At 45.3% G+C, this 21,296-nt stretch overlaps 1 protein-coding gene across 7 annotated transcripts in view; it reads right to left on the reverse strand.

Moving 5' to 3' along the window:
• Positions 1 to 21,296, reverse strand: part of dlgap1a (discs, large (Drosophila) homolog-associated protein 1a) — a 195,791-nt gene that overhangs the window by 90,612 nt on the left and 83,883 nt on the right. For 3 of the 7 annotated variants that reach the window (XR_011978310.1, XM_072669392.1, XM_072669389.1), the window contains one exon: positions 6,636 to 7,744. Coding sequence is in view for 6 of the 7 variants with exons in the window: in XM_072669392.1 (XP_072525493.1) it covers positions 6,636 to 7,664 (1,029 nt within the window). In the remaining variant the exon portion in view is untranslated. The other 4 variants (XM_072669390.1, XM_072669393.1, XM_072669394.1 and 1 more) reach the window with 4 other exon arrangements.

A 21,296-nucleotide genomic window follows, 5' to 3' on the forward strand; every position in this document is an offset into this window, starting at 1 on the left:
AATGAAGGCATATCCACATCCAGTCTCTCTTCTGTGAGCTTATTTACGGCCAGCGGGGAAGAAATCTTGGTAAAAAGTTGTGCACGTTGCTACAGCTAGCGACTATGTCATTCTAGGAAGCTATAGAGGTCAATGCACAGTTTGCAAACAACAAACCCAGCAACATTGGTCAGCCACCATTCTTTTTCTTTTAAAAATTATCTTTGAATCTGGGCCACGAACCAAGAATTGAGAACTGAACTGTGAACTGAATCTCTGAGTTTTCGTCATACAATTCAGAAGTAACATTAACAATACCATAGGCCTGCATGGCCTACAATGCTAGTAGCGCCCCCTGCTGGAGAAACCTCAGAATCCAATTGCAACTGCTTTATTAATATATATATAAATATAAAAATATATAATTTTATTTAGCAAGCTCTCAAGCTAGCAAGCACTCCACCTTTTACCTTTTAAGCTACAACCATTGAAGCACTGTCATCGCATCACTGGTCAACCATCGCTAACAGCAGGCCTAACGTACACTGAATGCACAGTTTCAGCCTCAGGTGCACATAAAGCCTCCGATACCTTTTGCACGCTAAGCTGCCCAAACTATCCAGTTTCATCAGCTGCATTCTGCTAGGTCATCTACGTGTCCCTGCCCGGATTTATTAGTCCGACGGTAAACACAGGCATGCACTTTCCTCATGCACTTTGTGTATAGCTGCTCTGTGTGTCAATCAAATGACCCTTTTCTGTCAAAGTAGGCGGTTCTTGGACACAACACAGCAGGCGATCTCTCGACGTCTGGCTTACGAGACTCCTGGTTGCACAAATATGGCTTTCGACCGGATAAACAACACAGCGGGTGGTGTGAGGAGGGGGTTACGGCCCAAAAAGTGAGTGAATACTACTGACACACTGCGGCAATTTGCTGTAACGGTCATATTCGTCTGGCTAGAGCAGCAGATTTCAGACTAGTCACTTTCGATAACGATCTGGGCCTGTATTCATCAGCGTGGGAGTGCGAAACTACGACCGCGCGGTAGTTCTGAGCTGCAACCGTTAGCAGCCAGTTAGCTAACCGTTAACCGTCAGTTACACTGCAATGCGGTACAGGAAAGACAGGGGGCGATATGGCTTCAAATTTTTTCAATTGTTTTTTTTTTTTTTGCTGCACAAAAAAAGACGACGACAATGCTCGTCGCACTAACTACAAATGACAGCATCACTGTGACGAGGGTGGAGTAAGAAGACACAGAGGCTCGCTTAGTCACTTAGGTAATCGGACGCTAGTCGACAGATTTAATGGATTGCAAGACATAACAGTCAGTTGCTGCCGCGCAAAATCCGTTTCTGCTCCGCTCCTGCTCCGAAACGCTCCGCGAACGGCAGCCTGGATCTAAAAGGAGTTTAGAAACTCTCCGAGGCAAACGTCAAACGGAGAGAAAAAAAAAAAGCAGAGAAGAAAACGACCCAGGCACGGTTACGTTAACGTCCGTGTACTCACAGCTCTCGCTCTTAGCGCCCAGTCCAAGTGTCTGCTTGCACGGTTGGTATTGGTGCATCGTGTAGCACACAGCATGGCTGCTCTTTTAGGACGAGAATTTCTCACATGGCGCGGAGCGAAAAAGATCCCACGTTAAAGAATTTCTCCGCTGCTGTGTGAATCACCGCAGAGCTGCCGTTACCGGGGAAACGGACGGGGCCCTGACGTCAGCCGGAGTATAAAAGGCAGTCGGTGGAGGCAGGATGACAGCAGTAACACCGGCTATGTGCCCATGCCCACACACGCACCCATACACACATATATTCACAGACTTATCGCACACACACACACACACACACACATGCACAGACGACACAGACGCTACACTCCACTACGGAGAACACATGAGGAGTTTTCCCTCCGAGCAACAGCAGCAGCAGCAGCAGCAGCAGCAGCAGCAGAAGCAGCTGATCTAAGATCTTCAGCACACTGCACGGAAAGCCCGGCGCAGCGGCTGGAGCTGCCAGCTAACACCATCTCTGATTGTTTAGCTCGTTTAGGGGATGAAAGGCTCCATCCAACATTGTAGCTTCCATTTCCTCTAATTACCACTTTCCCTGAAGCTCTGGGGTTGTCCTTTTTTCACCTTACAATTTCCAAGAGTAGCGCTCTCCTCACCAACACTGCTGAGGCTTTTAGGCTGCGTTCAGTCTACAGTTAGGCAAATTAAGCCTGGGATAACATAATATAAAATCAAGGTGAAATAGACTATATGGACAAAAGTATTGGGACATCTGCTCATTTATTCATTCATATATTCTTTCGTAATCCAGGGTATTACCTGGAGTAACAGAAAAAATGTCCCTACTGTCCATGGGAGGCGCTCTGTTAGACTTAGGAGCATTGCTGTAAGGTGGTGCTATACATATTACGCTCGAACTGATTAAATTAAAACAGCTAATGCTAAATCGCAGTACACGTCAGTACTCTCCCAAATCACATGCGTCCTCTGACACATGCACAAAATCAGCCATCGCCTCTTTTCGAACTGCAGCAGATGCAATGTCAGTCGGCAACCAAGCTTCACACAGGAGTGATGTCGGGAGAGAAAGTGCCATCTAACCATCCGGAGCGAGCAAGGTCAATTGTGCTCTCTCTGGTTCCGGCTGCTGATAGCAAGCAGGATGACCCAGCGGTTGTAAACCAGCGATCCACAGTGGGGATGTCCTGATCTGACCCATTGACTTGGGGTCAGGGGGCCGATCCATGCATTGTTAATGGATCAGGGATCGGCAATGCACTTCTGACGCTTAGGTTTGGTGTAGAAGAGAGCCATTTGGTGTCCTTCAGGTGCCATTAATAGACATGATCCTCAGATGCTGCAGACGAGCGTAACTGTTTTCGAAAGCGACCCTAGACAGAGTTCATCTGGGACATCACTTCAGTGAGCAAGGCAGACCAGGGCTTTATTTGAACTGATAAGTGTGGCAACGTTACCAGTTAGTTAGTTAGTTAGCAGCCAAAACAAAAGCTAAAGCTAGTTCTAATGCTAACTCTCCAGTCCACCTTAAATAGCGCAGCAGTTACACTGTGTACATTTCAACAGCCGAGCGTAACTTGCTGCATTATTTAAGGTGGAACGGAAAATTTGGTGAAGAGAAGAAACTTTAGCTTAGCGTTAGCTCAGAGTCTTGCTGTAGACGTGACACAGCAATACCAAGCAACTCACAGAGCAGCCGGTAAAGAGTGTGTTAGTCAATCTGTCAGAAGAGGAGGATGTGAACTCTTCACTCTTCCGGAAAATGTTGGTGTATTTTCTGCTGGTTTTGTTTGGTTTGACCATGGTCGAAATGTTCTGTTCTAGCAGCGAGAGAACCACTCTCTCTTCTTTAGCTCTAAGCCAGCTCTGAACGGAGCATTCAGAACCGAAGAGGAGGCTAATGCTAAAGCACACGCAAGTAAGTGATCTGACTGCAGAGTTGTGAAGGAGCTGGGAGCTGAATGGTCAAGTAGGTCAGTCAGACTGGACTGTAAGATATGAAACATTATTGAGTTTAAATTAAGTCTGATTTTACTGCTGTTTACTGCTGTGTATTATCACACCTTACCTAAGTTATGGGACTGTATTATTATAGAAGATCAGCGCGGAGAGATTCGGATGGGGGAAACCTTCGGTCGGGACATCCCTAACCCTCGGGTCATAGTGGCAGTGCCCTGGTACACTGGACAGTCATGGTTTGTAGTTAGAAGAAATGCCATGATATTGTTTGTGGCAGCGACACACCAACATGACTGAGAGCTCACAACTCAAACCAAACCTTGGCGAGTTCGAGTTATCCACACACTTACAAGATATCACTATCACGAGTTCATTGTCTGTTCATTTATACTGCTCCTTTAATCTCCCGCCGTTTCTTCTAAGACAAGCCCAAACACACAACACTAACAACATGGAAATAATAAGAGATGCTGGGAAACCCCACACTGAACAACACATGAGACCTTTTATCGGGCCATTCATTTCAGCCCATTTGGTCCGTTTCCATGCTTTCATCCACCAAAATCAGAACCACAAACTCGAGCGAAGCCTTGAAAACTTCTAGAAGTCACTCTCTCTGCGCTCTCTCAAAAACATCATTATGGCTAATTTGGCTGCAGCGTCTACGTGGGATCAACCACTCGCTCGATATCCAAGTGCCATCACACAGTTTTGTTTTTTTTCTCTTTTCTCACATCCGGAACTGTTCGGCGAAAAAGCCCTGTCACTCACAGTTCCTATGGCAACCAGGCTCTGAATTAAGCACTGGGGGGGGGGGGGGGGAGAGAGACGTCAATTACTCTTTGTATTGACAGAACAAGTGTGTGTGTGTGTATGTGTGAGAGAGAGAGAGAGAAAACAGGAGAGATCCTTCCTGCCCAGTTTAGGCTCAAACGCATGTGTGACCGAGGACCCACGTACGAAAAACTGCTCTCAGTTCGTCTCAGTACTTCTGACTGGGCGGTTTGTCAAAGTGATCACCCAGCACCGAAGAGTACCGAAGTGCTGCAGCGGCCTACTGGGATCCTCAACGCCACATTAAGGCCCACTTGACGTCTCATTAAAACGAAATGGGATGTCGTTTACTTTTTGCACAAGCAAGAGCGAATCATTGGAGTAATGGGGACGGGGTCACGTCAACCTGATATTCCTCACCCCTTTGATGCTGCTGACAGCTGATAACTACCGCAGATCAGTTGCGTGGGTTACGAGCCTTGAGAAGGCCTTTATTATTACCCTGCTGTACTGCACGTGCCCTAATTTGTCATGACATCATATCGCATATAACGTGTAAGCTTTGATATATGGGCGGCTAGTGCTAACACACTGCATTAATGAGCAGGTATGAACAGGTGCTATTAGCCTACATATTAACACAACAGCTTCTCCTGAGGTGTACGGTGCTCGTTTCCATCCTAGTTCTGTTCTTTGAGCCCTGTTTCAATGATTTGACTCACCAATTGGAAATGCATAAAACCTACAGAGGCCAATTGGAGCATCCACTCCTAACCACTGCTGGGTTAGCCTCAGTCATTGCAAGCTAATCAGTTTAATCTGTATGTAATCTCTGGTTATGGTTAAAAGCCGATCTGGACCAAAAGCCCTTCGAGGTTCAAGTATGGCTCGGCTTAACCCGCCATCCTTTAAGATCCACTGAACAACAGAGTATCTGACCATCACAAGTTGGTTTGTGCTAAAACACAGCCCTAGTGCTCTAGTTCGGCCTCCCTTTAGGCTGCAGGTATAATTTAAAACTTGACGCTAATAAGAAGGCTAAAAAAGATCCATTACTAAAAGACTCAAGACTTGAGTCTGTCTTGTATGAAGTGACTTGTGAACGTCTCTCTTGGTTAGCGGAGCTTTATGAATCTGGCCAACGTACAAAGAGCAATGTAATTAGCAGGGAGTTACATTTAACTGAGCTGGACAGATGTAGCCTCCTACTACACTCAGTGCCTCTGCTAAAGCTGTGTCAAAGCTTTCAGTATCAACCAGTTCCACACCTGAACCAGAGAAGGCTTCATTCCAAAACAATGTGAATGAAGGTGGTCTTGACTTGAACCGGAGCTCAGCTCTGCCACTGATTTGAATAATTGCAAGTGTGATGAAACCCACCGTCAGTGCGCCGCTCGTCTTCTGAAGTGCCTTCGCTGACATTCGCCGCTTACATGTCTAAAGCGGAAGGCTGGGGGTTTAAAATTTTATAATCATTTCTTCTGGGTCCCCTCTCAGTCAGGAAAACAAGTCTACTGTCTATTCAATATCATCCCAAATACATAAAGCACCCACACACAAACCCCACAAACTTGCTCAATCTCTTTCTGTCTCTCTTTTTCTTTTACACACACACACACTCTCTCTCTCTCTTAACCATACGTAAATAATAGGAGGAGCTGGGGAAAACTGGAAAAGAGATGAGATTTTAAAGGTGCCATGATCTACATTTTTGTCCACATTTAAAATGTTGACTTTCTGTTACCGTGCCTTTAAGATATGTAAATAATCTCTGTTCTGATTGGCTGTTCTGCATTGTGCCTCGGACAAAAAGTTTCTCAGACATTAATGAACAAAATAAACGCTTTGAATTGAAATCTTTAGGGCTATAATGTTGCTGTAGGCTGAATGGTCATTGGTATGTAAATGTGTTCATGGCTGTGACATCACAACCCAGTTCAATTTCAAATAGGCTGCTTTTGCAGCTTAGTTTCCAAACATGGACTACAGAGTCTGAGTGAACTCCCTGTTTATGTTTCCATCAAGAAGCCAGATTCCGTCATTTTTACCCCATCGGGATACGGCGCCTTTAAAAGTTCATGAGATCATAAAAAATATCAGAAAGAATACCAAAGAGATTGAATGGATCCAAAACAGATGCTTGCCATCTAGACAGAAAGTAAGGCGGCTAGTGGTTTGCACTTACTTCTCAGCGGAACTCAAATCAAAGCTGGAGGCTTTCTCCAGAAGAGGGTTGGAAGAGGAGGAAGAAGAGGTGGTGGTAGTGGTGGTTGGTGGTGGTGGTGGTAGTGAGGGTGATTGTGAGATTGGGTTAGGTAAGCATGGGGGTGCAGGGGAGGAAATCGATAAAGGGTGTGCTGATTGATTGGGGGGGGTTAAAATTTTGCATACCTGCAAGAATTGGCACGAACGCTCCTGCTGACAAGCCTCTGCTTTCACTAGCGCCTTATCTACATTTATGGCGGCCTTCTGGTAGACCTGGCGTGCCCTGCTCACCGTGAGAGAGGACGACCACGAGCTCTTCTTCACCAGCTGCGCCGCGTCCACTCCCAGCGACGGCACCGACACGGCGCACGTCTGGCACTTTGCCACGTCGTTGTTGCTGCGCGAGCTTTTCAGCATCGCTCCCTCCTGGTACGCCTCCAGGAAGTACTGCGACTGCGACTTGTCCGGGTGCCGGCCCATGGTCATGACTCCGGGGGGCGCCGGGGCGTGGCGCAGTGGGCAGATGTCCCGCTCCGGCTCGTCCGAGCTCCAGTAGCCGGAAGGAGGCGTTCTTTGCTTGGGTTCCGCCGACTTGCAGCGCTCGCGGCTCTTGCTGCGTTTCCGTTGTCGGGGCGTCGGCATCGGCCCACCCTCCCCGTCCGGACTGGCCTTGCCCCCGCCTCCGGCCCCACCGTTCACGCTACCCTTGCTGTGGTGCGGCCCTTCAAGAGAATGCGACTTGGTGAACAGTTTCTGTACCGAATGCACCAGGTGCCGGATGCGCCCTGGGCTGTCGTTGCGCTGCTCCAAGGCAGCCGAGGCAGCAGCCGCTGCGGCCCGTTTGTACTGAAGCGTGTGGTAACCATCCCGAGATACAGGAAGCTGGCGGTCTAGCTGGTCCAGCAAATTGACTGGTACCCGCTGCTGACCCTTGGATGCCCCTCCACCTGTGTATGGTACCAAGGCACACTCGTCCTTCAGCTCGTGGCTGGAGCTGTAGTGGCGCCGCGGAAATGTCCCATAAGGCACCACAACACAGTCTGGCTGGTAGGAGGAGCCCCGCCCAGAGTAGTAAGGATGGTCTGGTGGGGGAGGGGCATCAATCTGGCCAATGAGGTAGGGCTTGCGGTCGCCATGGTGACCCAACGGGTCATAAGAGGGTTCGCAGGCCACCACGTGGTGATGGCTGCGGCTGCCGGACAGGCCTTTCATCATCTGGGCAGGAGGTCAGCCGGCCACACCCGGGGTCATCCACACACGCTTCGCTACACCGCTCCGAGCTCACCCCGATCAACCTGTGGAGTGCAAACAAAAGAAATTAATGACAGTCACCACATGGCATGTCGTTGCAATCATAGAAAAAATCATATAGAAAATTTCCACAATGAATAATTCCCCTATAATTTACCCCAGTCTGGCACCTTTAGGCCTTCCATGAGCTTAGACAGGTGTGCTAGATAAGAGATTAGCCTACAAAATGTGCAGGGGGTGGAGGGGTCCCCGAAACTGGGAGAAAGAACTGCTTCTATGCACTTACTGTTGTTGAAACATGCATTTCCAACCTGTCAATAGCAGGTCTTTATGAGAGATCACCTGCTAGGCTACAGCGAGCAAGAAGGACACATCTCAGGGTGTGGATTAATACAAGTAAGACTCCTTATATCCACTCTCATAGCGTAACAATAAAAACCAATAAAGAGATGTCATACTAGTGCAGGGCTGTATATCACAGGTTGTTTCCAGTTCTCCAGCTTTAACAAATGATCTGGAAAGCCTGTTATTTCCACAGCTGAGCAGCTTATCTTTCTCCTTGGCCTCCCGGTCTCCCTCCTTAACAACATTTACATCAAAATTTCCTGGATGCATGGGAGAATACTGGGACCCCTATTTCTATCTCTGCCACTACAATTTAGGGATGCTAATTTCAATCTGTCAGCAAGCAAGGTTTGATCTGGTACTTGTTGCATTCTCATCTCATATCTGACCCTGCGTTTTCATTTTAGAAAAGAAAGGCACTTCCAAAACATCTCTTCTGCTCTTGAGCTTAAGTGAATACCTGACTCTCACAAGGATCGAGTGAAGGATTCACCAGCAGACCCTTGAACTGACTCAAGGGAACGGACTCAACCAAGACCTTAGGAAGAGCCATATCCAGTTTTCCACATAACGCTAATAGTGACGAGCATTGCATGGATGATTCCTGACAACTGCAATCTCTAGAAACTGAGGGAAGTCCTAGCTAACATTCCCAGAATTAGCTAGCAGTTAGCTAAAGCTAAGTATGCTAAGAAAGAACGTTCTTCTCAGCACCATGGCAGTCATTTTTTATATAAATTTCTTATGTCATGGCAGGTAACCATGACATATGAACCAAACACAGCCAGTGGGGAGACTTAAGATTAGGACTAATCATTGTCAGGGCCTTTCCCTCCACCTTGATAGTTCTGAGACCTCCCCCCTTAGAACAATGGAGATTGTAATTAGGAACAATGTCTGTCAGGTAGAATTAATTCCCAGAACTAATTAGATGGTGAGTAGGATCAATCACAGTCAGGGGGAGGTCTCTGCACCAACAAGCCTAAGATTAGGACCAGTCATGGTTAGGGGGATGTCTCTGTACCAACAAGGCTAAGATTAGGACCAGTCACAGTTAGGGGGAGGTCTCAGAACAATCAATCTGTTGGTCAGGACCAACTCGCAGTCTGGAAGGTTTCTACACAAACAAGCCTGAGATTAGGAAAATTCATAGCCAACGGGAAGTCTCACACCACTGTAAGGAATGGGACGAAACACAGTCAGGGTCTCAGAATGACAGAGGAGATTAGAGCTTAGAGCTTAGAGATTAGAACCAATCATAGAAGGGGGAGGTCTCAGAAGAGACGCTCCAATGATTAGGACCAATCACATTCAGGGAAAGATTTCCGAACAGATTACCCAGTGGTTAGGACTAGTCACAGTCAGGGGGAGGTCTCTGCACCAACAAGGCTAAGATTAGGACCAGTCGCAGTCAGGGGGAGGTCTCTGCACCAACAAGGCTAAGATTAGGACCAGTCACAGTCAGGGGGAGGTCTCTGCACCAACAAGGCTAAGATTAGGACTAGCTGCAGTCAGGGGGAGGTCTCTACACAAACAAGGCTAAGATTAGGACTAGCTGCAGTCAGGGGGAGGTCTCTGCACCAACAAGGCTAAGATTAGGACCAGTCACAGTCAGGGGGAGGTCTCTACACCAACAAAGCTAAGATTAGGACCAGTCACAGTCAGGGGGAGGTCTCTGTACCAACAAGCCTAAGATTAGGACCAGTCGCAGTCAGGAGCAGGTCTCTGCGCCAACAAGCCTAAGATTAGGACTAGCTGCAGTCAGGGGGAGGTCTCTGATGCTCCAGTGATTAGGAACAGTCAAGGGAGGTCTAAGATTAAGACTAGTTGCATTCAGGGTTGGGAGTTTTAGGAAAATTCACAGTCAAATAGAGGTCTCCCAACAGTGTTTAGAATAGGACTAAACATAGTCAGGGTTGCAGAACAAGCAAGGCAGAAATAAGGACCAACTGCAGACAGGGGAAGGTCTCCTCCAGGGACAGCACTCATCGCGTCATACCATTCCAAACCAAGGCATAGCTTATTACTGTTACCATTTTGGTGGATCTACATGTTGGCAACGGTCAGTCTATTTCCGTTTTAAACCCACACGTCCTACAGCAGGTGAACACTCGTGCTATGAGTCTATGACGAGGCCAGTCATTATTCCCAGTGCCTCAGATCCAGCACCCTGGCTTCTTTAACATCTCCCTTAACTCTGGGGTAACACCTTCCTGTACTATGCACTCTTCTCCCAAGTCCCTTCTACACCGTCTCTCGCCATGTCCTGCAATCTCCATAAGTAATCGTGCTAAATGAAGACTGATTTTGCCATCAAAGCAGACAGGTTGCCGGTTGCGGGTAATTTTAGTTTGGCAAAAAAAAAAACAACAACAACAAGTGACGACCCAGAACCTCCACAGGTGTGGTGGTGGTGGCTGTGGGGCTGGTGGGGGTTTCGCGTGGGTGGGGGTGGGACAGGGGGTCAGCAGCACCCTCTGCGCTCCTCACACCTTCTCAGGTCCTCATTACTGCACTCCGTCAGTCAGACGTCCGCATCCGTTTCGTTCACCCCGCCGCTTTGTCAGCCCCAATCTGGGTAATTGCAGGTGGTGAGGCACTCCTTATTCAGCTGCGCTAATTATGTGACGTTGGAGATGAAGAGGCGCCGCTGCTTCAGGAAGAGTGCGCTACGGGTGGGAGGGTGTTGGGGAGGGGGGGAGGGGGGGTAGAGATAGATATAGAAAGAGAGAGGAGAAAAAGAGAGAGAGAGAGAGAGAGAGAGAGGGAAAGAGAGCAGTGTACCCTGTTATTAGAGAGGTTATTATTGGGCCTTGTGACAGTCTAATGGCAGAGGATTGTATTGGCTTGGAGCACAAAAGCCTCTGATCTCACACACACACACATACACATACACATACACATGCAAACACACATACACAGGACGAATGGGGCTCATTTACGGGAAGCCTTTGTACAGAAGAGCTTAGAGGACCAGAGTCACACAGCAGTTCACAGGGGTCAGGGACGTACTGCAAATATATATATATATATATATATATATATATATATATATATATATATATATATATATATACAGGAATACCAACAGTACACCTACTCATTCATGCCATTAGCTAATCAGCCAGTCGTGTGGCAGAGGTCTGAGCAGATCATGCAGGCACAGGCCTACAGCTTCAAGTAATGAAATAGGTAGCGGATGAGCTGCAGAAGCAGAAGGCCACGTCGGGTTCCACTACTCTCAGCCAAGAACAGAAAGCTGAGGCTGCAGCGGGCACAAGCTAACCAACACTGGACAGCTGAGGATTGGAAAAACATAGCCTGGTCTGGTGCATCTCGATAGAGTAAGGTCCGAATTGGGTGACAACAGCATGAATCCATGCAGCCAACAGTGCCTTGTGTCAACAGTCCAGGCTGGTGGAGGAGGTGTAATGGTATGGGGAATATTTCCTTGGCATGCATTGTGCCAATTAATACCAATCAACCATCGATTGAATGCCACAGCCTATTTGAGCACTGTTGCTGACCATGTGCATCCCTTAATGGCCACAGTTTACCCATCTCCTAATGGCTACTTCCAGCATGACGATGCACCATGATGATACACAGCTGAATACTGAAAGTTTGGTACATGGAGCTGACATGCTTAGAACCTCTAACACTGTTGTCACTGTAAAACAGGCCAATTCCAAAGTCCCCAATCCTGTGAAACCCCCAAAATTTACATAAGCCCAGCCTCTAGAGACAAAATCTGGCAAATTGGTAAAACGCAACTGCGACTTCGGGAGAAGCTGGTGCTGTTGCTACTGGAAAGCAACCCATCACCTCCAGACTCGGCTAGTTATGGCAATACGGGTCGCTACGGGAACCAGGCCTCGTGGCTTTTCCTGTGCCAATGTCCCTGTGCCAGCATAAGGGGAGTTCAAACCCGGCCCACAAAGAAGCGAATGCCTGAGAGCAAACAGAGGTCCACACTAGGCTAAAAGCTAACACCAGCCAACACCAGCCAACATCAGCTTTTACCATGTCTTCTTTCCATCGCCGGCTCCCTCGAAAACAAACTGGCCTACCTCAGCTGAACCAAACTGGAGCTAAACTCGCATCTTAAAGGAAAGCATCGGCTTGTTTTTAACGGTAAAACTCAACGGTAAAAGCCAAGTGGGTGAGAAACGGGTGGAGGGAGACTAAAAGCTAACCTGGCTACTACTACTGGCTACGACGGGACACAACAGGAGAAGCAGCTAATGCTATGCGTCAAGATTTACAGTGTTTTTGGTACAGTGTTTAAATAAATGCTGTAATTTGTGGGTTCTGTGGGGCGTTGCGGGGGCTGTAAACCAGCCAATCAGGGCAAAACAGAGGTTTAAAGAGGCTTGTTAAGCGACATGTCCAACCAGAGTTAGATACTTATTATTTATACATCTAATAAGAACTAATACAAAATAATAAACTCAATAAATGCATTTTTGGCACCTTTAAGCAATAAAGTCACTTGTGTTACACTGATTTTACCACAAATACAGCTGTATTTTGTTCTGTCCATGATTTAATAACAATAATGAACAACAAAGGGCATACACAGTGAACGTACAATGCAGGTATCTATTGGAGACCCCCAGCAGAGGTCAGGCTTCTAGGGCTTCTAGAGCCCACAGCCAGCTGTTATAGTGTATACCTGTGTATGGATTCAATGATAGTAAAGCTCTTATTGAGTCTTTCATTCCAACACTACTCGTGTTACTTCTACGTCGATGGGTCTCCGTAGGTTTTACTGGACTAGATCTCATTACGGGACGACTACACTGTCATTGTCTTCTCTTTCTCACTTTAATTGTACTTTTATGGGGGTGTTTATGAGATGGGATAAGAGGAGGTAAGGGTAGCTGTGCTCTCTTACAAGAAATTATTATAATTTTTTTTTTATAGTTTCATAAATGCTTCAGAATAGCACGGTGCCATGCTTGAGTCTTCAGACGAGTGCTCCCATTATGCGAGCCATTGTTTTTTTTTTTAAGCATCTGTAACAACACAATGACACATCAACCCACCGAGCGAGTCCTGCCTAGCGCGAAAGCCCGGGAGAAACCCAGAATGAGGGAAGCGTAATAGTCCCCGTGGCGCACGTCCCACAGCCCCAGCCTGTTTGCAAACCCAATAAATCCCCGCCACAGCCTGGAGCGCGATGAGAGCAGAGCCGATTCTCTTTTAAATTTCTCCCTGATGGAGAAACGCACCTGCCAATGCACGCCGCCTTCATTCTGACGGCAAGGGAAAGTGTTATTGCCATCGTTTTCACAGTGAGGAACCTAAGGTTTGCCATTCTTCTGCAAGACGTAAGGCAATGGATGATAATAGAGAATTAAAACTCTGTCAAAAAGCCAAGTGCTGGAGAAAACTTTCAGTGCTGCTTCACACAGTGAACCAGCTCCAGTGAACACAGCCATTAAACCAGCCCAACATCAAAACCACCTGCCTAATTTTGTGCCATTCCTCCCATCCCACTCAAAAGCAGCTCTGACCCATCGAGGCATGGACTCCACAAGACCTCTATATGCGTCCTGTAGTATATGGCACCAAGACACAGCAGCAGATCCATTAAGCCCTGTCGCCCTGTGGCCCATTCACTGGTTGTTCCACCTTGGAGCCCCTTTGATAGGTACCGGCCACTGCGTACCAGATAAATCCCACAAGATCTGCCTGATGTTGGAGATGTCCTGACCCAGTCATCTCGGCATCACAATTTGGCCCTTGTCAAAGTGTCTCAGATCCTAATGCTTTCTCATTTTCCTGCTTTTGACGCACCACCTTCACTTCACCTGTCAGTGGTTTCAGTGGTATGCCTGATCAGTCTTGAAGAAGAACAGGGCTGGGAGATAATGTTGGAGAAAATCCTGTTTATAAACTTTTTGGAAAGGAAATTCATGGAGGAAGTGCAAGGATTTCTTATATAAGATATAAAATTAGGTTTAGGTGTAGATTAAGGCCTGGGTTAAGGTAAGGTTATGGTTATGTTAGGTTTAAGTGTACATTAAGGTGTAGTTTAGGTTAGGTTTAGGTGTACATTAAGGTGTAGGTTAATGTTAGGTTTAGGTGTAGATTGAGATGTAGGTTATGGTTAGGTTTAGGTTTAGGTGTAGATTGGGGTGTAGGTTAAGGTTAGGTGTAGGTGTAGATTGAGGTGTAGGTTAAGGTTAGGTTTAGGTGTAGATTAAGGTATAGGTTAAGGTTAGGTTTAGATGTAGATTAAGGTGTACATTAGGTTAGGTGTGGATGTAGATTGAGGTGTAGGTTAAGGTTAGGTTTAGGTGTAGGGTAAGATTAGGTTTAGATGTAGATTAAGGTGTAAATTAAGGTTAGGTTTAGGTGTAGATTAAGGTGTAAATTAAGATTAGGTTTAGGTGTAGATTAAGGTATAGGTTAAGATTAGGTTTAGATGTAGATTAAGGTATAAATTAAGGTTAGATTTAGGTGTAGATTAAGGTATAGGTTAAGATTAGGTTTAGGTGTAGATTAATGTGTAGGTTAAGGTTAGGTTTAGGTGTAGATTAAGGTCTAGGTTAAGATTAGGTTTAGGTGTAGATTAAGATATAGGATAAGATTAGGTTTAGGTGTAGATTAATGTGTAGGGTAAGATTAGGTTTAGATGTAGATTAATGTGTAGGTTAAGGTTAGGTTTAGGTGTAGATTAAGGTGTATCTTAAGGTGTAGGTTAAGATGTAGATTAAGGTGTAGGTTAAGATTAGGTTTAGGTGTAAATTGAGGTGGGATTTATTTCAGTCCATTCATTTCCTTTTTATTTAAGTTTCAATTAGGTTCAGGTGTAGATTAAGGTGTAGATTAAGGTCAGGTTTAAGTGTAGATTTAGGTGTAGGTTAAGGTTACAGTTGGGGTTAGTCTTTTCTTTGACGCTAGAATACGCGTTACCTCTGAATGTAGCAATGAGTCGTTGAAGCTTAAAGATGGCAGACTATCCCCTTAATAAAGGTAACGACCCGTCGAGGGTTTTTTTAACAGCCCTGGCAGTTTAATATCATATTCGCCAACTCAAGACCCTAACAGATTTGCTGCTGATTGAAACAAAGTCTGACCATGTCACAATTAACATGAGCAAATCATGCAATTAACCTGATTAAATGTGCCGCCTGACACTGCTAATTACTACTCATCACATATCACCTACTTCTCCATAAACACAGAACCCCCAAACCCCCCTCAATGGTCTCAAAGACACCAACTATATGTGTAATTCTTAAAGTCCTGCATCCATCTGCCGATTTCATAAGTATTAATGAATGAGCGTTTCTCTGAGTGAGTAATGAGTCTCTTGGGGGGGGGGGGGTGAAGGGTGGTCACCGCCACTGCAGAACAGATGTGGGGGAGAGGATGGGAAGGATACTGGGAGATGAGTGAGTTGCAATGTGGTGTGGATGCATCCAGCACTGGCATGTCATCACTTTTAAGACGAGGTCACATACAACATAATTAACCCTGGGAGACCCACTGCTGCTAATCTGCAAGGGTTGTTTAAAGCCCCTGGGAGCCTAAATCTGAGCTTTCTCTCTAATGAAGTTAAGCTGGCTCCTTAGGGCCCCCAGTGGAAATACACAAAGTAAAGGTCCGCCCAAAGTCTAATAAATGCCTGCTGTATTTCACCAGTACTGTTGATGTGGAATGTTTACATCAGCATAACCCTGACCAATTACAAGGTGAACATGGCTCCGCCCTCTCTTTGAGTCTGAGCAACCTGGAAAGTGGCTGCTGCCCATGTGCCCCGTGGTCCCTCACACACACACACACACATAAGTGAACTAGGGGCAGTGAGCACACACGCCCCGAGCAGAGCGGTGGGCAGGCAACTCCAGGGTCCAGGGAGCAGAAAGGGCAAAGGGCCTTGCTCAAGGGCCCAACAGCGGCAGCTTGTCGAGCCCGGGTATCAAACCCACAACCCTGTGATCAATAGCCCAGAGCTCTTACCGCTGAGCAAACACCGCCCCATACATTACTAATGAATAATGAAGAAGGGTTGTCCACAAACTTTCGGACATATAGTGTATATAAGTCATACTGCAGATGACAATGAATTTGTGGGTGGAGCCAGAACAGGTCCACTGGCTAATGCTGAGACAGGAATTTGAGAGCAGAGACTAGCTGTTACCCTAACGAGGCGGTGTGTGGTCCCACTCCACCGAAGTGTGTGTCCTGTATGGCAGCTGGAGCAGAAGAGTGAGTGAGCACACAGATGTAATGTCTCTCACTTGGTTCACATCTGAGGGGTGTTATCAATCACTGCTTCATTCTGGACTAGTGCTGTAAAACTCCAGGGAAATGTCCAGGACTCTGGAAGTCCATAACGAGCTTACACTCCATCCAGTCCATCTATCTATCCATCCAGACCTCTGTAACCTCTTCCCATCATGCTCTCTATTCATCCATCCCTTCCTTTTATCCTTCCATTGCTGCTCTTCTGTTTGGCTGATGGGTTTAGAACATGTCTAAAGCCTTCTGCACACACATGCTCTCTCTCACACACACACACAACAGCGGGAGGGGGAGAATATGGATTTTCCCTGGTTCCCATTTATCAAAGACAGACAGGTGGGATGCAGTCTATCATAAACACATTCCTACACACACACAGTATAGAGATATAGTATGTCCCATAAGTATTATATATATTTAAGTACCTACATGTAATACTATTATTATATGTAGGTACTCATATTTCATATACATATGATTTGTATTAATTACTTAAGTACTTAGGTGTAATGCTTATGGGATATATAGTTTTATTATGTCCTATATGTATTATATATATATTTAAATACCTACATGTAAAATATATATCATATGCATTATATCTGTGTAATGTATTATATCTGTAATAATGTAACTCATACAAATCATATGTATATGAGATATGAGTACCTACATGGAATAATAATATTTTCTATATGTATTATTCATATGTAAGTATATACATGCCATATTATTTTCCCATATGTATTAAATATACATGTATGTGTAAGTACATTCATGTAATAACATATCCTGTATATTATATGTATTACTGGGATATTCACATATTACACATATGATTATCCCATGCATTATATATGCACATGTACATATACTAATGTAATAATGTATCACATATTTATATTATATATATATATACTGACAATAATTGATCCCATGTTTCATATCCACATGTACATTATATGCGTAAGTACTTACATGTAATAATGTATTCCATATACATTATATGCATATGAGTACCTATATATGCCCCATATAAAACTATATACTTAAGCTTATTATTTAGTTTTTTTTAATTTTTTTATTAAAAAGCACTTTACAAAGTCAGAGTATTTTCATTGGTCCTGGTGGGTACCCTGTTGGCATGTAAGTACATACATGCCATATTATTTTCCCATATGTATTAAATATACATGCTTTTAATATATGGGTAAGTACATTCATGTAATAACATATCCTGTATATTATATGTATTACTGGGATATTCATATATTACACAAATTATTATCCCATGTACATATACTAATGTAATAATGTATCACATATTTAAATTATATATATGAGTACTGATAATAATTTATCCCATGTTTCATATCCACATGTACATTATACAGTGGGGAAAAAAGTATTTAGTCAGTCACCAAGTTCTCCCACTTAAAAAATTGAGAGAGGTCTGTAATTGACATCATAGGTAGACCTCAACTATGAGAGACAAAATGAGAAAAACTAATTCAGAAAATCACATTGTCTGATTTTTAAAGAATTTATTTGCAAATAATGGTAGAAAATAAGTATTTGGTCACCTACAAACAAGCAAGATTTCTGGCTGTCACAGACCTGTAACTTCTTTAAGAGGCTTCTCTGTCCTCCACTCATTACCTGTATTAATGGCACCTGTTTGAACTCGTTAACAGTATAAAAGACACCTGCCCACAGCCTCAAACAGTCACACTCCAAACTCACTATGGTGAAGACCAAAGAGCTGTCGAAGGACACCAGAAACAAAATTGTAGACCTGCACCAGGCTGGGAAGACTGAATCTGCAATAGGCAAGCAGCTTGGTGTGAAGAAATCTACTGTGGGAGCAATAATCAGAAAATGGGAGACCTACAAGACCACTGATAATCTTCCTCGATCAGGGGCTCCACGCAAGATCTCAGCCCGTGGGGTCAAAATGATCACAAGAACGGTGAGCAAAAATCCCAGAACCACACGGGGGGACCTAATGAATGACCTGCAGAAAGCTGGGACCAACGTTACAAAGGCTACCGTCAGTAACACACTACGCCGGGGACTCAGATCTTGCAGTGCCAGACGTGTTCCCCTGCTTTAGCCAGTACATATCCAGGCGCGTCATTTGGATGTTCCGGAAGAGTATTGGGAGAATGTCTTATGGTCAGATGAAACCAAAGTAGAACTGTTTGGTACAAACACAACTCGTTGGGTTTGGAGGAGAGTGAATGCTGAGTTGCATCCAAAGAACACCATACCAACTGTGAAGCATGGGGGTGGCAACATCATGCTTTGGGGCTGTTTCTCTGCAAAGGGACTAGGATGACTGGTCCGTGTACATGAAAGAATGAATGGGGCCATGTATTGTGAGATTTTGAGTGCAAACCTCCTTCCATCAGCAAGGGCATTGAAGATGAAACGTGGCTGGGTCTTTCAGCATGACAATGATCCCAAGCACACTGCCAGGGCAACAAAGGAGTGGCTTCGTAAGAAGCATTTCAAGGTCCTGGAGTGGCCTAGCCAGTCTCCAGATCTCAACCCCACAGAAAACCTTTGGAGGGAGTTGAAAGTCTGTGTTGCCTGTCAACAGCCCCAAAACATCACTGCTCTAGAGGAGATCTGCATGGAGGAATGGGCCAACGGTGTGTGCCAACCTTGTGAAGACTTGTGAAGACAGAAAACGTTTGACCTCTGTCATTGCCAACAAAGGATATATAACAAAGTATTAAGATGAACTTTTGTCATTGACCAAATACTTATTTTCCACCATTATTTGCAAATAAATTCTTTAAAAATTAGACAATGTGATTTTCTGAATTTGTTTTTCTCATTTTGTCTCTCATAGTTGAGGTCAATTACAGGCCTCTCTCATCGTTTTAAGTGGGAGAACTTGCACAATTGGTGACTGACTAAATACTTTTTTCCCACACTGTATGCGTAAGTACTTATAATACATATGAGTACCTACATATGTCCCATATTATAAAATTCTATACATAATCTTTTCATTGGTCCTGGTGGGCTGCCCTGTTCCTCTTTAGTTTTCCATGGTTTGTGCTGTCCAGAAGCACACACACACACACACACTCAGGCCTAAAAGACATGTGCAGTCACTGCTATATTGATCACGGAAGGTGGACAGAGCATGATGGATTACTTATGGAGGCAGAGGACAAGAAGGTGTAATTTTATTTGTCCTGTAATTCAATAATCACTTGACATTCATCCATACTTAACAAGATTATCCTTGTGGAAAAACACATTAGTTATGATTAGCACGAGTCAGGAAATGATCAAAATATCACATCAGCCAATATCTTAACAAGCAGGCTGTCACATAATGATTAACATGAGGGTTAGCGCAGGTGAACGAAAACAGCCTGTATGAAAATGACTGAAATGATAATCATAATTATTTTGCTAAATACAACAACTCATGATCACATTTAGCCAGTAGCACTTCATCATTTTACCTGACAAGAAAGCATAAGAATCTGAGCCACTTTGACAAGGGCCGAATTGTGATGGCTAGACGACTGGCTTGCAACGGCTCCAAAACATCAGACAGGTCTTGTGGCGTGTCCTCAATATGCAGTGGTCAGTCCCTACCAAAAGTGCCCAAAAGGAAGGACCGGCGACAAGGTCATGGGAGCCCAAGGTTCACTGACGTGATCCATGGAGGCCCCACCTCACAACTTCCAGGCCATGCACCACATGACACTTTCAGAGGTCTTGTGGAGTCCATGCTTCCAACAGTTTAGAGCTGTTTGGGAGGCGCGAGGGGGACCTACATAATATTAGGCAGTTATGGCTGTTAAGTGATGAGCGGCAGAAGTACGCAATAAAAATAACCGTGTGATGTGGGCTTTCGTGCAATTGAAATGTACAAAGGAAAAGCCCCAGAGAAGCCTGTTTTTGGGTCTCTGGAATCGCTCAGGCTTCCCGCTTCGAACCGTGATGCTTCTTACGGAAACCAGGGAGAACAGAGGCTTTTGAATGTGCCGTGGTTTCTCTCGGCTGGTTTGTGTAATTAGCTGGCGGTGGCGGTGGCGGTGGCGCTGGTGCAGCCGCTGAATCGATGCTTGGCCCTATTGTGCGTTTTGGTGACTCAAGAGCCTTTGTTTGCAGAGACTTCCTGAGAGCCAAAAATAAACGTATCTTGAATAGATACCCTCTCTTTCCCACGCGCACATCAGAGGCCGAGCAAGAGAGAGCGAGAGAGGCAGGGAAGAAGGGAAAAAAGGAACGAGAGAGAGAAAGAGAGAGAGAGGGCACAGTCAGCCGTCACAAGTCCTTCGTACAGAACCCCTCAGACGGCTTGGCTGTCAGTCGGATCTCATTTTTCCTGTGCCGTTTTTTTTTTTTCTCCCAAAGGAAATCTGGCCTGTGCCACAGTTGAGCATGATTCTGAGCTCAGACGTGAACGCCTATACGGATGCTACACAGGCTCGGTTTTGAAGATGCTCTGCAGATCCAAAAGTGCTGCTCATGCATGACAGCTGGTCTATTTTTACAGCTTTCTCCCTCTAACCGCAGCTAAGCTCCTTTATGTGTGCTGTAGGTCTACATCTCCCAGGGTGCTCACTTTACGGTGATCAGAAATCAAATGGACAGCGTTTTCACTTCGCTTTAAGCGTAGCTGATCAGCTAAGACATGTTTGGTGTCTGGAGTTTTACTCCTTTAACTTTGTGCTGGCTAAATACGATAAGCTTAGGGAAATCCTGAATAGGCTACTAAACCATCACACACTAGCTGTGCTGAAGGTCATAGAGGGCTTCTTTAGGCAGGTCGTCGGCCATGCAGCTTAATTTAGGGTGCGTCAGTGTGTCTTTGCTGTCATAACGATGGGAAAAGTATGCCTTGCGTGTCTCGAAGCGTTTACCATGTGTCTTAATTAATTATGGGTGTGTTTTGGGCTCAATGTCTAATAAACCAATCAGGGTGTCACTCGCCCTTCCCTTTAAGAGCCAGATGCGGTC

This window comes from Salminus brasiliensis, chromosome 23 (assembly GCF_030463535.1).
Source record: "Salminus brasiliensis chromosome 23, fSalBra1.hap2, whole genome shotgun sequence".
Classification (NCBI taxonomy): Eukaryota; Metazoa; Chordata; class Actinopteri; order Characiformes; family Bryconidae; genus Salminus; species Salminus brasiliensis.